Source organism: Nyctibius grandis, chromosome 6, assembly GCF_013368605.1.
Source record: "Nyctibius grandis isolate bNycGra1 chromosome 6, bNycGra1.pri, whole genome shotgun sequence".
Classification (NCBI taxonomy): domain Eukaryota; kingdom Metazoa; phylum Chordata; class Aves; order Nyctibiiformes; family Nyctibiidae; genus Nyctibius; species Nyctibius grandis.
In genome coordinates this window covers 1,898,940-1,912,121 of record NC_090663.1, presented here as the reverse complement: position 1 = coordinate 1,912,121, position 13,182 = coordinate 1,898,940, and the positions used below count along the sequence as shown (strand labels likewise).

General features: G+C 60.2%; 1 protein-coding gene across 1 annotated transcript in view; it reads right to left on the bottom strand.

Moving 5' to 3' along the window:
- The window catches only part of ADAM33 (ADAM metallopeptidase domain 33), a 34,690-nt gene that overhangs the window by 16,123 nt on the left and 5,385 nt on the right, over positions 1 to 13,182 (bottom strand). Inside the window, exons 3-9 of the mRNA XM_068402746.1 lie at positions 6,964 to 7,040; positions 3,261 to 3,336; positions 2,754 to 2,830; positions 1,359 to 1,545; positions 859 to 924; positions 670 to 741; positions 27 to 193 (exon numbers count right to left, since the gene is read on the bottom strand). Of these exons, the coding sequence (XP_068258847.1) occupies positions 27 to 193; positions 670 to 741; positions 859 to 924; positions 1,359 to 1,545; positions 2,754 to 2,830; positions 3,261 to 3,336; positions 6,964 to 7,040 (722 nt within the window). The remainder of the gene's footprint in view (positions 1 to 26; positions 194 to 669; positions 742 to 858; positions 925 to 1,358; positions 1,546 to 2,753; positions 2,831 to 3,260; positions 3,337 to 6,963; positions 7,041 to 13,182) is intronic.

The window sequence follows — 13,182 nt, the reverse complement described above, 5'->3', positions numbered from 1 at the left end:
GTCCCCGGGTCCATAGGGGTGCTCACGTCAGCAGCTGGGCGTTGTCGTGCTTCTTGCGCGACCTCAGCGCCTTCTTCCACTGCAGGAAGGACCAGAGCGTGGCGTTGGCATCGCTGGTGACAGCGCACTGGTCCCGCTCCGTCCACACCTCCAGGCCAATCAGGGCCACCTTGATATTCAGCGACCTGTAAAACTGCAGGGAGGGGACAGGGATGGAGGGGATGGGGACCGGCATTCGCTGTACATCCTCCATCCCTGCCACCGCATTTCAGCTGGCGGGTCTCCATGCTTTACCTCCAGCTAGGTGACTCGGGGACACACTTGTCCCAAATCCACCTGCAAGCATGAGCTCTACAGGCACAAATGTGGGCACAGGAGCGAGACAGGGTGGCATGATGCCATCCATCAGCTGACAATGCCTAAAGGTGTCCCTCCTCATGTCAAGGGTGCTGGCATTGATCCCCATCCCCACAGCAGCTCAGCCGATGGGTGGCAAAGCATGTTCCACCACGTGCTCACATCTGCCACCTAAACTCCTAGCCCTAGTGACATGGGGACAGTCCCTGAGGGCCACCACCAGGTTGGTCCCACGCTTGGGTGCTTTCACATGCACTGGGAATGATGGAGGTGGTCACCAGGGACCAGCAGGACCCTCTTGCCAGCCATTACCTTGTCCACGTAGTTTGCGATCTCCACGATGCGCTGCTTGGTGTGGCCCAGGTTGAGGTTCTGGTTCCTGTACTGCAGAGAGACGTGGATGGGGAAGGGTCACCAGAGGAAGAGCAGGGAGGGAGACAGAGAGGGGTCCCAGGTTTTCAGCAGGGTACCAGGTTTCTGCCCCCCCCGCCCAGCGCTCACCAGCGTGTGATCGGCAACAATGAAGAGTTCCATGTACTTCATGGTCCTCCAGGCATCCCTCTTCACCTGTGAGACAGACAGACAGCAAGGCTCAGAGGAGCAAAGGAGCAGGCAGCCTACAGCTCTGGCCATCTCAGGCTTCCCAGACACCGCAGAGCTGCTCAGGAAGGACAGCTGAGAGGGGAAACTGAGGCACGAGGTGATGAGGAAAATTTGAGTGGCTACAGTGCAATTCCCAATGTCACCTCACATCGTGTCCCACACCGTATGATGAGCACCGGTACCCAACCCACACGTCTTCCCTTTGAGGTCTCCTGCCCAAACTCAAGCTAGGTAAGCTGCCCACTCAGACCCCCTCAGGTCCCATCTGCCTGTGCAACCCTGCCCAGATGCCAGGGTGATAGGCCCGCCACAAGCTGCAGGCATTTAGCAGGGGTGCAGACAGCCCCGCTCCCAGCCCTCTGCCCCTCCGCGCCCAAAGGACCCCAAGATGGATTTACCCGGTGGTGCACGGGCTGGAAGAGCCGAGCGATGTCGGCGACGGTGCTCCCGAAATCATCGCCGTGGCCGCAAGTCCCACCTCCGATGGGCAAGTGCTCTGCTCGGTGGATGACGTGGTGGCCCGGCTCAGGGGTCCCCAGGGGTTTCAGGTAGTAGCTGGTGTTGCTGCTCAGCACTATCAGGCCCCTGGCAATGGAGAGCAGCCCCCGATGGCTCCTGTGGTGCCTTCACTCCACTCCCCCAGGCCCTGCCGAGGCCCCACAAACTCACTGCACCTCAGCTTGGCCCATACCCGGGGTGAGGGCAGAGACAAGAGACGGGTGTCTCTGTGAATCAATCAATCAATCAATCAATCAATGAGGTTGGAAGAGACCTCTGGGATCATCGAGTCCAACCATTGCCCTAACACCACCATAGCAACTAGACCATGGCACTAAGTAAGTGCCATGTCCAGGCTTTTCTTAAACCCCTCCAGAGATGGTGACTCCACCACCTCCCTGGGCGGCAGCCCCTTCCAATGGCTAATGACCCTTGCTGAGAAGAAATGCTTCCTAATGTCCAACCTGACCCTCCCCGGGCGAAGCTTGAGGCTGTGTCCTCTTGTCCTAGCGCTGGTTGCCTGGGAGAAGAGGCCAACTCCCACTGCGCTACAACCTCCCTTCAGGTAGTTGTAGACTGCACTAAGGTCACCTCTGAGCCTCCTCTTCTCCAGCCTAAACACCCCCAGCTCCCTCAGTCGTTCCTCGTAGGTCAGACCCTCCAGACCCTTCACCAGCTTGGTCACCCTCCTCTGGACTCGCTCCAACACCTCAACATCTTCCTTGCAGTGCGGGGCCCAGAACTGGACACAGGATTCAAGGTGCGGCCTCACCAGTGCCGAGTACAGAGGGACGATCACTTCCCCAGACCGGCTGGCTACACTATTCCTAATAGAGGCCAGGATGCCATCGGCCTTCTTGGCCACCTGGGCACACTGCTGGCTCATGTTTAGCCAGCTGTCGATCAGCACACCCTGCGAGCTCACACATCCTTGGCATTGAAACCTCTGTGCCAGTCAGCCCACAGCGACATGGGACGGCAGTTAGTGGTTGCAACAGGGTGAAGCTCAGTTCAGGTACCCGCTGTGGGCTGCGGGGTCTCACCTCCTCCAGGGATGAATTTCCTTGAAGGCAGCTCATGCTGCCAGAGGAACAGTCTCTGCCCCCCCGCCTGCCCCTGGGGTTGGGTGAAGGGTGGGAGAAGGGGAGCAATGGAAAAATCAGCCCCACAGAGCACCCAGAGCTGGGCTTGGGGGGCCATCGGTGCTGCTCCAGGGTGCCTGGAGGGGGTCCCTGCAGAGGGGAAGGGGGCAGATGGATCCATCCCCCCCTCACCATCCCCACATGTCTCTGTACCGTATTCCCGAGCAGGTGCTGAGGACAACCCAGGAGCCGCCGTAGCCCCGGACGCGCCCGTGGTAGTGGCAGTGGTCCTGGGGAGAGAGGGGACGGAGACCATCAGAGACCCCCATGGGCTGGGCAGCGACTGACCCCACTTGCCCGTCCCCAAAACCCACATGATCTTCATTCCCCGGCCGGGAGGGACGGAGGCAGGAGGCCGCCGGCTCCGGCGGTTCAGCCAGGGACGCAGCCAGCGCTGGAAGGGTGACAAATGGCCAGCGGGGAGACGTCGGGGAGGGCGAGGGCTGCTCGAGCCCGGCGCTGCCTGTGTTTGCCTCCCGAGGTGCTGTCCCGCAGCCAAGAGATACAGGAGCCGCGCGCGGCCGCGTCCCTCCCGCGACAGGCGCCGGGGACGCCGCCAGCCAGAACCCCGCGCCTCAAAAGTCCCGCTGGGGCTTTGGCTCCATCCCAAGCGCCGAGACATCCCGAAAAACGGAGCTGAGTTTAACGCCTGGCACCCACCGTGCGGTTGGGGGTCACCGTCACCGCCTGCCCGTCCGCGCCGTAGTGCGTCTCGGTGTAGCCCGGCGCCAGCAGCCTGCGGAGAGGGGAGAGGGGTGAGGACCCCCGGGCTGCTCCAGGCGTCCCCCCCCCCAGTCTCTGCACCCAGACCCAGCTGAGCCATCCACATGGTCCCCCTTCACAGCCCCCAGAGCTGGCAGCACGGCCATCACCGCGGCGTCAGGGCTGGCCCCCCGACCAGCAGATGCCCACGGCCAGTGGGGACATGAATCGCAGCCCGACGTCCCCCTTTGTGTCTGCGTCGGGGTCCTGCTGGTCTGGGACAGGGGAGTTGCACAGGAGGAGCCCGGCTGCCCACCCACCCCCAGGGTCAGGGGCCACCTTGCCACCACCAAGGTCATAGAATCATAGAATAGAATCACAGACTGGTTTGGGTGGGAAGGGACCTTAAAGACCATCTAGTTCCAACCCCCTGCCACGGGCAGGGACACCTTCCACTAGACCAGGTTGCTCCAAGCCCCACCCAACCTGGCCTTGAACACTGCCAGGGAGGGGGCAGCCACAGCTTCTGTGGGGTCGAGCACCCAGGCAGGGTGACAGCTTCCCCATAGGGACCAAACCCCGCTTCGAACTACCAAAGTCCTCAGGAGGAAACATCCCGCTGGGAGAAGAAGGGATCAACCCCATACTCATGCTCCAGCCGAGGACACGGGAGGTTTGGGGTCTCGGACACAGCCACCCCCTCCAGCCCCGTGCATGTCACTTCGCCTCACTCATGGCACAGCGAGGGGGACGCTCCCGACGCAACACCCCAGCAACGGGGCAGGGGGTCCCCGAGAAACCAGAGCTGAAGGGGAGGAAGCTCAGGCTGCCTTTAGCAAAGCCTGACAGTTTGGCCCTCGATTCCTGGGGTTTGGCCCATCCCAGAGGTTTTATTCTGCAGCAGAAGAAAACAAACCCAGCAGCCGGCCCCAGAATAGCCCTCCCGCCTCTTGGTTTCTATTTTGCAACCAGGTTGGCCCCAAAAATGTCACTGTGGGCACGTTCCTGGCTTCCCAGCCCACCTGTGAGTGGGTGCTTGGCACCAGAAACTCCAGTTACAGCAGAGAAAAGAGACAGGAGCTCAGCCTGCTTCCTGGAAAGGGACTCGTGGGCAGCCTGGCAAGACAAGTGCCTGGCCAGCATGGGGGCAGATGGGCAGCTGCCCGTGCAGGATGGGGACAGGGATGGGGACAGGACAGTGAGGACAGCAGAGAGGCAAAAGCCTCCACACCATGCCTGGGGAATAGGGGGAACTGGGAGGGTGGGGCTGACCCCCGAACCGGGGGGCACAGCAAGTCCCATCCAGGGGCACAGTGAGTCCCAGCATGGCTCAGACCACTGAGATGTCGTCTCCAGGGCAGGTCAAGGACCAGGAGCCCTGGGGAAGGAAGGGCAAGGAGATGTGTCTTCTCCTCCAGCACAAGGGAAGGCCTTGGTTTTGGAGGCCAACCACATCTCCCAGTAGCAGAAGAAAGAAGAGTTGAGGTCTAGCATGGCCTCACTGGCCCATGAGCTAGCAGGGCTAAAGTAGCCCTGTTAGTTGGCACAAGACAGCAGTGTAGATGGCCAGGGCTGCACTGGTCTCCCCAGTAGATACAACCACTAGGCACCGCCAGTCTTGGATGCTGTGGACTATCCTGGGTGCCATATGGACTACTTTTGGTGCCATGGATGGTCCTGGGTGCTATGGACTGCCTTGGGTGCCCTGGATGGTCCTGGGTGCCATGGAAGTTCTTGGGTGCCGTCTTGAGTGTCATAGACTGTCCTGGGTGCCACGGGTGGTCCTGGGTGCCACGGATGATCTTGAATGCTGTGGGTTATCATGAGTGCCATGAACTGTCTTGTGTGCTATTGATGCTCCTTGATGCCATGGGAAGTCCTGGGTGCCACAGATGGTTCTGGGTGCCACACAGAGAGTCCTGAGTGTCATGGACAGTCCTGGGTGCTACCAATGCTTTTGGGTGCCATGGATGATCCCAGGTACCATGGATGGCCCTTGGTGCCATGGACTGCCCTGGGTGCTCAGCTCCCTTTTGCCGCCACCAACCCCCTCATCTGTTTCACTGTGTCCTCATCCAGAGCTCAGCACCCTGCAACACCCCACGCTCCTTCACTCCTGCCAGAGGTACCACAGCCACCAGGAATGCTCTTCACCCCTCCTGGCCACACTCATCCCTTCAGCATGGCCAAGTGGTACCAAGCCAGAATGAGAAGACATACAAACACCTCCAGGCCTGGTGCACCAGCTAGAAACAAGGCTAAGCTTTGCACATGAGCTTTGAGCCTCCACTGCCAACCCTCCCATTGCCCACAGTCCTAAAACACAACGTGCACAGGAACTCCCCAGGTCTCCTTCCCGCACACCAAAAGCTCTTCTGCAGGTCGCTGGGACCTGCTACCCAGCAGGGCTGTTCGGGGGACACCGTGGTGGGTGCTTTTGTACCCAAACAGCAGCATGAAGAGGGCTCTGCCAGGCACGAGCCTCCCACAGCTGCTGGCGAGAAGCAGAAGTGGAAGCAGAAGCCTGTCCTGCAGAGATCAGCTTTCTGCGCTGCTCCATCACGGGACCACCTGGCACCAGGAGGGACCCAAACCCGCAAAGGGACAAATGCCATGAGGTCTTGGGGTGGAGGGGCAAGGAGAGCAGGGCAAGAGATGGAGATCACAGAATCACAGAATCAATCAGGTTGGACAAGAACTCTGGAATCATCGAGTCCAACCGTTGCCCTGACACCACCATGGCAACTAGACCATGGCACTAAGTGCCATGTCCAGGCTTTTCTTAAACCCCTCCAGAGATGGTGACTCCACCACCTCCCTGGGCAGCCTCTTCCAATGGCTAATGACCCTTGCTGAGAAGAAATGCTTCCTGATGTCCAACCTGAACCTCCCCTGGCCAAGCTTGAGGCTGTGTCCTCTTGTGCTATCGCTAGTTGCCTGGGAGAAGAGGCCGACTCCCACTTCACTACAACCTCCCTTCAGGTAGTTGTAGAGTGCAATAAGGTCACCTCTGAGCCTCCTCTTCTCCACACTAAAGATGATTGCTAGAGATGATTGCTCTCCTTGCTCCAGCCCTGGCACGAGGGGATGCCAGGCTGGCTGAGTGTCCCAGGGGACAGATGCTGCTGGCACCTCCATCCAAGCTGAACCAAAGAAGGAGCCCAGAAAGGGTCGAGCGAGGCTACATGGCAAGGTCACCCGGGAACGGTGCCAGGCTGCCAACTCCAAGAACAGTCCAGCAGAAGAGCAGCAGACAGAGGTTTCCAAATCACTGCCAGCAGCCACCATCACCCACCATCACCCACCACAAGATACCCCTAAAGACCTCCCAGGATCAGCCCTGCCAGCGGGATGGCAGCCCAGGAGCCCCCCATCCTGCTGACCCTCTGCCTGGCACAGCTCCATCCCCTAAGCACCCCACACCACCTTCACCCACGCTGGGTCCCGCACCGTGGCACCGAGCCAAGGCTGTTTCTTGCACAACACGGGTGTGGGCAGTGGAAAAAAAAGAGCGTTTCAGCCCAAACTGGTGCATCGGCCGCAGCCAGCAGGAAGCCACGCCGGGCCGTCCCTTCCCCTGCGGGCAGGATGCTACCGCTCCAGGTGGGACCACGCCAGGGACACCCAGTGCCCCTTCCCCAGCCCCAGCCCCAGCACTTACTGGTTCCTCTCCAGCACCAGGACGAGCTCTCTGCCCTCAGCCATCACGGCCACCTTTGCCCGGGCAGGTGCCGGCACCTAAGGAGAGAGCAAAGGGGGGACGGGGTTAGAAAAGACAGAGTCCAGGACGCTGCCAGCCGGGTGCCTGTCCGTGTTGTTGTAGGACCTACCGCTCCGTTAGCAACACAAAGGGCAGCAGGTGCGATGGGTTTTGAACACCGTCCCCGTTTGGAAAAGCAGGAGCTGCTTTTCCAACTGCAGCAGGACCAGGGAGGGCACCCCGTGCCCCAGGGCAGGGGTGGGCGTTAGTGGGGGCACGGTGGCCAGGAGGTCCCTGAGCATCCCCAGCTACTCTGCAGGGGAAATCCCACACCGCCCCACATCACCTCTCACCTCCCAAACACTCAGTTACAGAATCACAGAATCACAGAATCAATCAGGTTGGAAGAGCCCTCTGGGATCTTCGAGTCCAACCATTGCCCTGACACCACCATGGCAACCAGTCCATGGCACTAAGGGCCATGTCCAGGCTTTTCTTAAACACCTCCAGAGATGGTGACTCCACCACCTCCCTGGGCAGCCCCTTCCAATGCCTAATGACCCTTGCTGAGAAGAAATGCTTCCTAATGTCCAACCTGAACTTCCCCTGGCCAAGTTTGAGGCTGTGTCCTCTTGTCCTATCACTGGTTGCCCGGGAGAAGAGGCCGACTCCCACTGCGCTACAACCTCCCTTCAGGTAGTTGTAGACTGCACTAAGGTCACCTCTGAGCCTCCTCTTCTCCAGGCTAAACACCCCCAGCTCCCTCAGCTGTTCCTCGTAGGTCAGGCCCTCCAGACCCTTCCCCAGCTTGGTCGCCCTCCTCTGGACTCACTCCAACACCTCAAATAAACCCTCCTGCTTGATTCCCCACGAATAGCAGTGGATAAAAGAGGATTCACACTGGGATTCACCCAGCAAGGGCAGGGGTGAGAAAGCAAGTCCCAACTCTGCTGGCAGCTCCTCCAGAAAAAGGCAGTGAGAGAGAACCGATACGGGGTACAGGAGCAGGAGCGCTGCCCCGAGCATCCCCGACAGAGTCTGTGTGTGCTCCATCCCACCGTAGCTCCATCCCTGTGGGGACCTTGAGCCAGATCCTGCCAAGGCTGGTCCCTGGGTGGGGCGGCACATGTGTGCACCCCTGTGGGGTACGAAAACGAATAGCACCGGATACCCGCACCGTTAAAAATACCATGGGGCGGCAGGAGGAAACGCTTGACTCAGCTTCCCCAGGATGCCGGCAGTTTCGCTCCCTCCCTCACTTTGGAGGGCGTTAAATGGGAACCCCACGCAGGGATCCGCACCAGCATGGCTTGTGTGAACACGACAGGATGCGCTGGAGCCCAGAAGCGCTGCCCTCCTCCGATGGCCTCACCTCCCTTCTCCGTCTCCAGGCTGGGGACACTAAAAGCATCACCCCATCTCTGTTTATCACAGAATCACAGTGTGGTCTGGGTTGGAAGAGACCTTAAAGACCATCTAGTTCCAACCCCCTGCCACAGGCAGGGACACCTTTCACCAGACCAGGTTGCTCCAAGCCCCATCCAACCTGGCCTTGAACACTGCCAGGGAGGGGGCAGCCACAGCTTCTCCGGGCAACCTGGGCCAGGGTCTCACCACCCTCACAGAAAAGAATGTCTTCTTCAGATCTCATCTAAATCTCCCCTCTTGCAGTTTAAAACCGTTCCCCCTCGTCCTGTCACTCCATGCCCTTGTAAAAAGCCCCTCTCCAGCTTTCCTGTAGCCCCTTCAGGCACTGGAAGGTGCTCGAAGGTCTCCCTGGAGCCTTCTCTTCTCCAGGCTGAACAGCCCCAACTCTCTCAGCCTGTCTCCAGAGCAGAGGGGCTCCAGCCCTCTCAGCATCTTCGTGGCCTCCTCTGGACTCTCTCCAACAGCTCCGTGTCCTTCTGATGTTGGGGGCCCCAGAGCTGGACGCAGCACTGCAGGGGGGGTCTCACAAGAGCGGAGCAGAGGGGCAGAATCCCCTCCCTCGCCCTGCTGGCCACGCTGCTGGGGATGCAGCCCAGGACACGGGTGGCTTCTGGGCTGCCAGCGCACGTTGCCGGCTCATGGTGAGCTTCTCGTCACCCATCACCCCCAAGTCCTTCTCCTCAGGGCTACTCTCAATCCATTCTCCACCCAGCCTGTGTTTGTGCTTGGGATTGCCCCGACCCACGGGCAGGACCTTGCACTTGGCCTTGTTGAACTTCATGTGGTTCGCACAGGCCCAGCTCTCCAGCCTGTCCAGGTCCCTCTGGATGCCATCCCTTCCCTCCAGCGTGTCACCACACCGCACAGCTCGGTGTCATCCCCAAACTTGCTGAGGGCGCATCAATCCCACTGTCCATGTCGCCAACAAAGATGTTAAACAGGACCGGTCCCAATCTCGACCCCTGAGGAACGCCACTCGTCACTGGTGTCCACCTGGACACGTGGCCACTTATAGCCCGGAGGACGGCGTGGCTGGCTCTGTCTCCCTCGCTCAGTCCCTCCCCATCCATGACGGATGCCGGGAGCCCCATGGGCTGCCAGCCCTCATCCCCAGGACCCTGGTACCCTGGCCACGAGCTGGGGAGGTTTTTCCCAGCTCTGGAGGGAAAGGGGAGAGGAAGGAGCCGTCCCCACAAGGCTCTGGCTTCGGCTGCCTGAGCACCACGGGGTTTCGCAGCCGGTCGCTAGGAATGCAGCGGGGTGGGGGTGAAGTTGGGTGATTCCCAGCTTGGGCTAAAACAGAGGCCAAATCCTGCTGTCCCCCCTCATCCCTACGGAGATGGCCAGCAAAGCTTTGCTCCTCATGCACCCTGGTCCCCACCCCGTGTCCTGGGCACCAGGGATGCTGCGGGACCTCCAGCCTGGCAGCCCCTGGGCCACCCTCCTGGGGACCATCACGCTTTTAAGGGGCAGCATCACAGGACAAAGCGTTTCGGGGTGCAGGGCAGCCGGGTACCACTGCTGCTGCACCCCAGCATATGAGGTTTGTGCTCCCAGGGTGGGTGTTCCTGCAGGTCCACCCCCAAATTGAGCTCCAGGGACCCCATTAAGCTGCTCAGATTGGCCACAGGGATGCTGCTGGCCCTGAGAAGACCCAAGGGCCTGAGCCCTTATGGCCCCATTTCCCGAGGACAGGGATGTGCTGGTCACCCCAGCCCGTGGTAGCACAGGGACACGGTGACGGAGCGGGGCTGGCTGGGCCCCCTCTCTGCCTCCAACACCATCTTCCCAGCTCCAAAAAAGGAGACCAGACACAGCAGCAAAAAAAAAACAACAGCAAAGCCAAGACCGAGGTCTTGCTGCTTCCTGGTGAGCCCCTTCAGCACGGCCATGGCCACGACCACGGCATGGCCACGGCCATGGTCCCCGCTCCCAGCGAGGGGCCCTGGGCGACACGGGGAGGAGGAGGCCGGGGCAGAGGGCTCCCGTCCTTCAGCGATGGTGGGAACGGGCTGTATTTTTAGAACATGATCTTATACAAACATCACTCCCTGGCCAAACATGGTCTGTACGGTTTTCTTGCCGTTTCCCTTCTTCCACCCCCCCTCACCCTTCCTTTTTTCCAGCCTGTTGCTCCCTGTCTCTGATCTCTCCAACACCCTCTCCCCACAGCCCATCTCCTCCTCCTCCTCGCCCCCAAGTCCCCGCCGGCTCCTTCCCGGTTTTGAATTCCCCAGCAATTACTCCCTGCCTTCACTCAAGGGCCTTTACTGGCAAAATGCTCTTTCCCAGCTGCCGTCTTAAAGGGACACGTGTGTGCACAGGGTTAGCCCGGCATCCCCAGCTCCCCTGCAAGCACCGGCCCGTCTCCCAGGCTGCCAAAGGCTGGAAAACAAACCGCTGCTAACAGGATCTGTGTCCGACCCCTGCGAGGTGGTATGTCACAAGCTCTCCCCTTCCCCGTGCCTCAGTTTCCCCCGAGAGCACGTGGGGAGCAGGGGACTGATCCTGGTTTCAGCTGGGATGGGCTGAAACCAGCTCGATCCCTGGAGAAATATGAGTAAGAGGAGGGAGAAGGAGGGTGTGAGGACCACTCGTGCTGGGCAGGAGCCAAATGATCCAGCTCAAAGGCCAGGAAAGGTTATTGCGTTCATTAAACACTGATAGTTTTGCCTTGAGTTGAACTGGCAAAAGTTGGGTCCCCAGGAGCTGGCAGCCAAGACGATGTGCAACAGGAATGAGCAGGGAGCAGCAGCATCTTGGGCTCCAGCATCATCCTGGGCTCCAGCATCATCCCAAGCTCCAGCATCTGTCCCAAGCTCCAGCACCTTCCCAGGCTCCAGCACCTTCCCAGGCTCCAGCATCTGTCCCAGGCTCCATCACCTTCCCGGACTCCAGCATCATCCCAGGCTCCAGCATCATCCCAAGCTCCAGCACCCTCTCAGGCTTCAGCATCTGTCCCAGGCTCCAGTATCATCCCAGGCTCCAGTATCAACCTGGGCTCCAGCATCATCCCAGGCTCCAGCATCATCCCAGGCTCCAGCATCATCCCAGGCTCCAGCATCTGTCCCAGGCTCCAGTATCATCCTGGGCTCCAGCACCTTGCCCAGCTCCAGCATCATCCCAAGCTCCGGTCCCTTCCTGGGCTCCAGCAACATCCCAAGCTCCAGCACCTTCCTGGGCTCCAGCAACTTCCCAGGCTCCAGCAACTTCCCAGGCTCCAGCACCTTCCCAGGCTCCAGCATCTGTCCAAGGCTCCAGCATCTGTCCCAGGCTCCAGCACCTTCCCGGGCTCCAGCATCATCCCAAGCTCCAGCACCCTCTCAGGCTTCAGCATCTGTCCCAGGCTCCAGTATCATCCCAGGCTCCAGTATCAACCTGGGCTCCAGCATCATCCCAGGCTCCAGCATCATCCCAGGTTCCAGCATCTGTCCCAGGCTCCAGTATCATCCTGGGCTCCAGCAGCTTCCCCAGCTCCAGCATCATCCCAAGCTCCGGTCCCTTCCTGGGCTCCAACAACTTCCCAGGCTCCAGCATCATCCTGAGCTCCTGCGTCTCCCTCCCTCATCCAAACTCTGCCACCTCCTTTCTCCAGTGGCCACAAAAAGGGTCCACCGGACCCCGCCACAGGCTGCAGGAACCACCTTTCCCTCAGCCCTGGCTGGATGTGGAGGTGGTGGCCCCTCTCCAGGACATCCCAGCAAAGCCAGTCCCACCAGGGGCTGGGCTGGGAGAGGCGAAGAGCAGCTGGGATGAATCTGCCCTGGCCAGGACCCAGCCAGCGAGCAGCCCAGAAGACCCACTGGGCCGAGCTCGAGTCTATTTTTCTTTCTCAATCCACTGATCAGAAAAACCGCAGCGATGTTTGCAGAGGAGCCGAGGCCAAGGGGTTCACGTTGCTCTTCGAGGGGAAAGACGATCTTTGTTTCCCCACTGCTCCTGGCCATCCTCCTCGCCCAGCTCCCTCCTCTGCCCTGCAGGAGAGCGGCTCGCCCAGGAGCGGGCTCAGAGAGCGCCGAGCTCCTTGGGACATCACTGGTTAAGCCAAAAATCCAAAAGCCACGTTCAAATCCAGCCTGGCCATCTGCTGGGGCAGGTCCCACAAGCCCTGATTTCCTAAGTAATGGATGTCATGAGGAAGACGGGGATCCGAGTTACCAGGAGATGCTCCGTAGGGGATTCGGCGATGGATTTTGCAGCTGGAGTATCACGGCTGAGCCAGGTCCTCCCCGGGCAGCTGGATCCCAGCAGCAGAGTTAGGATTTGAAGAGCACAGCTTGGGGACTGCATCGCCTTGTCCTAAACGCACACGGGGATCGGGATGGGAGACCTCAAGGACAAGCCTCTCGCTCCAGCTGCTCGCTGGACAAGCATCCTGGGGGCAGCTGGATCCATGGGAGATGGGGGAGCCAGGGTAACCCTGGAGACACAGGCAGGATTTTGGTTGGTTTGAAGCAAACTTGGCTCAGGGACCGCGTCAGGGTTGGCTCAGTCCTGCCACACGCTGCCATAGGAAAAGGGTTTCCCTGCAGGAAACAGATTGCAGGAGCGCGTGTCCTCAGCACCTGCAGCCCGCCCCAAACCACAGCCCATGGGTCCTTCTCCTCCCTTCCTCCTCCCAGAGCAGGGCTGTGACCCCACAGGGCTGGGATGCTCCCAGGGAAGAGGCCCACACTGCAGGGCCAGGGAGGGGACGGGCTATCGCACCCCGACCACCACCGATGGGGATGCTCTGAGCGTTCCTCAGCGAGG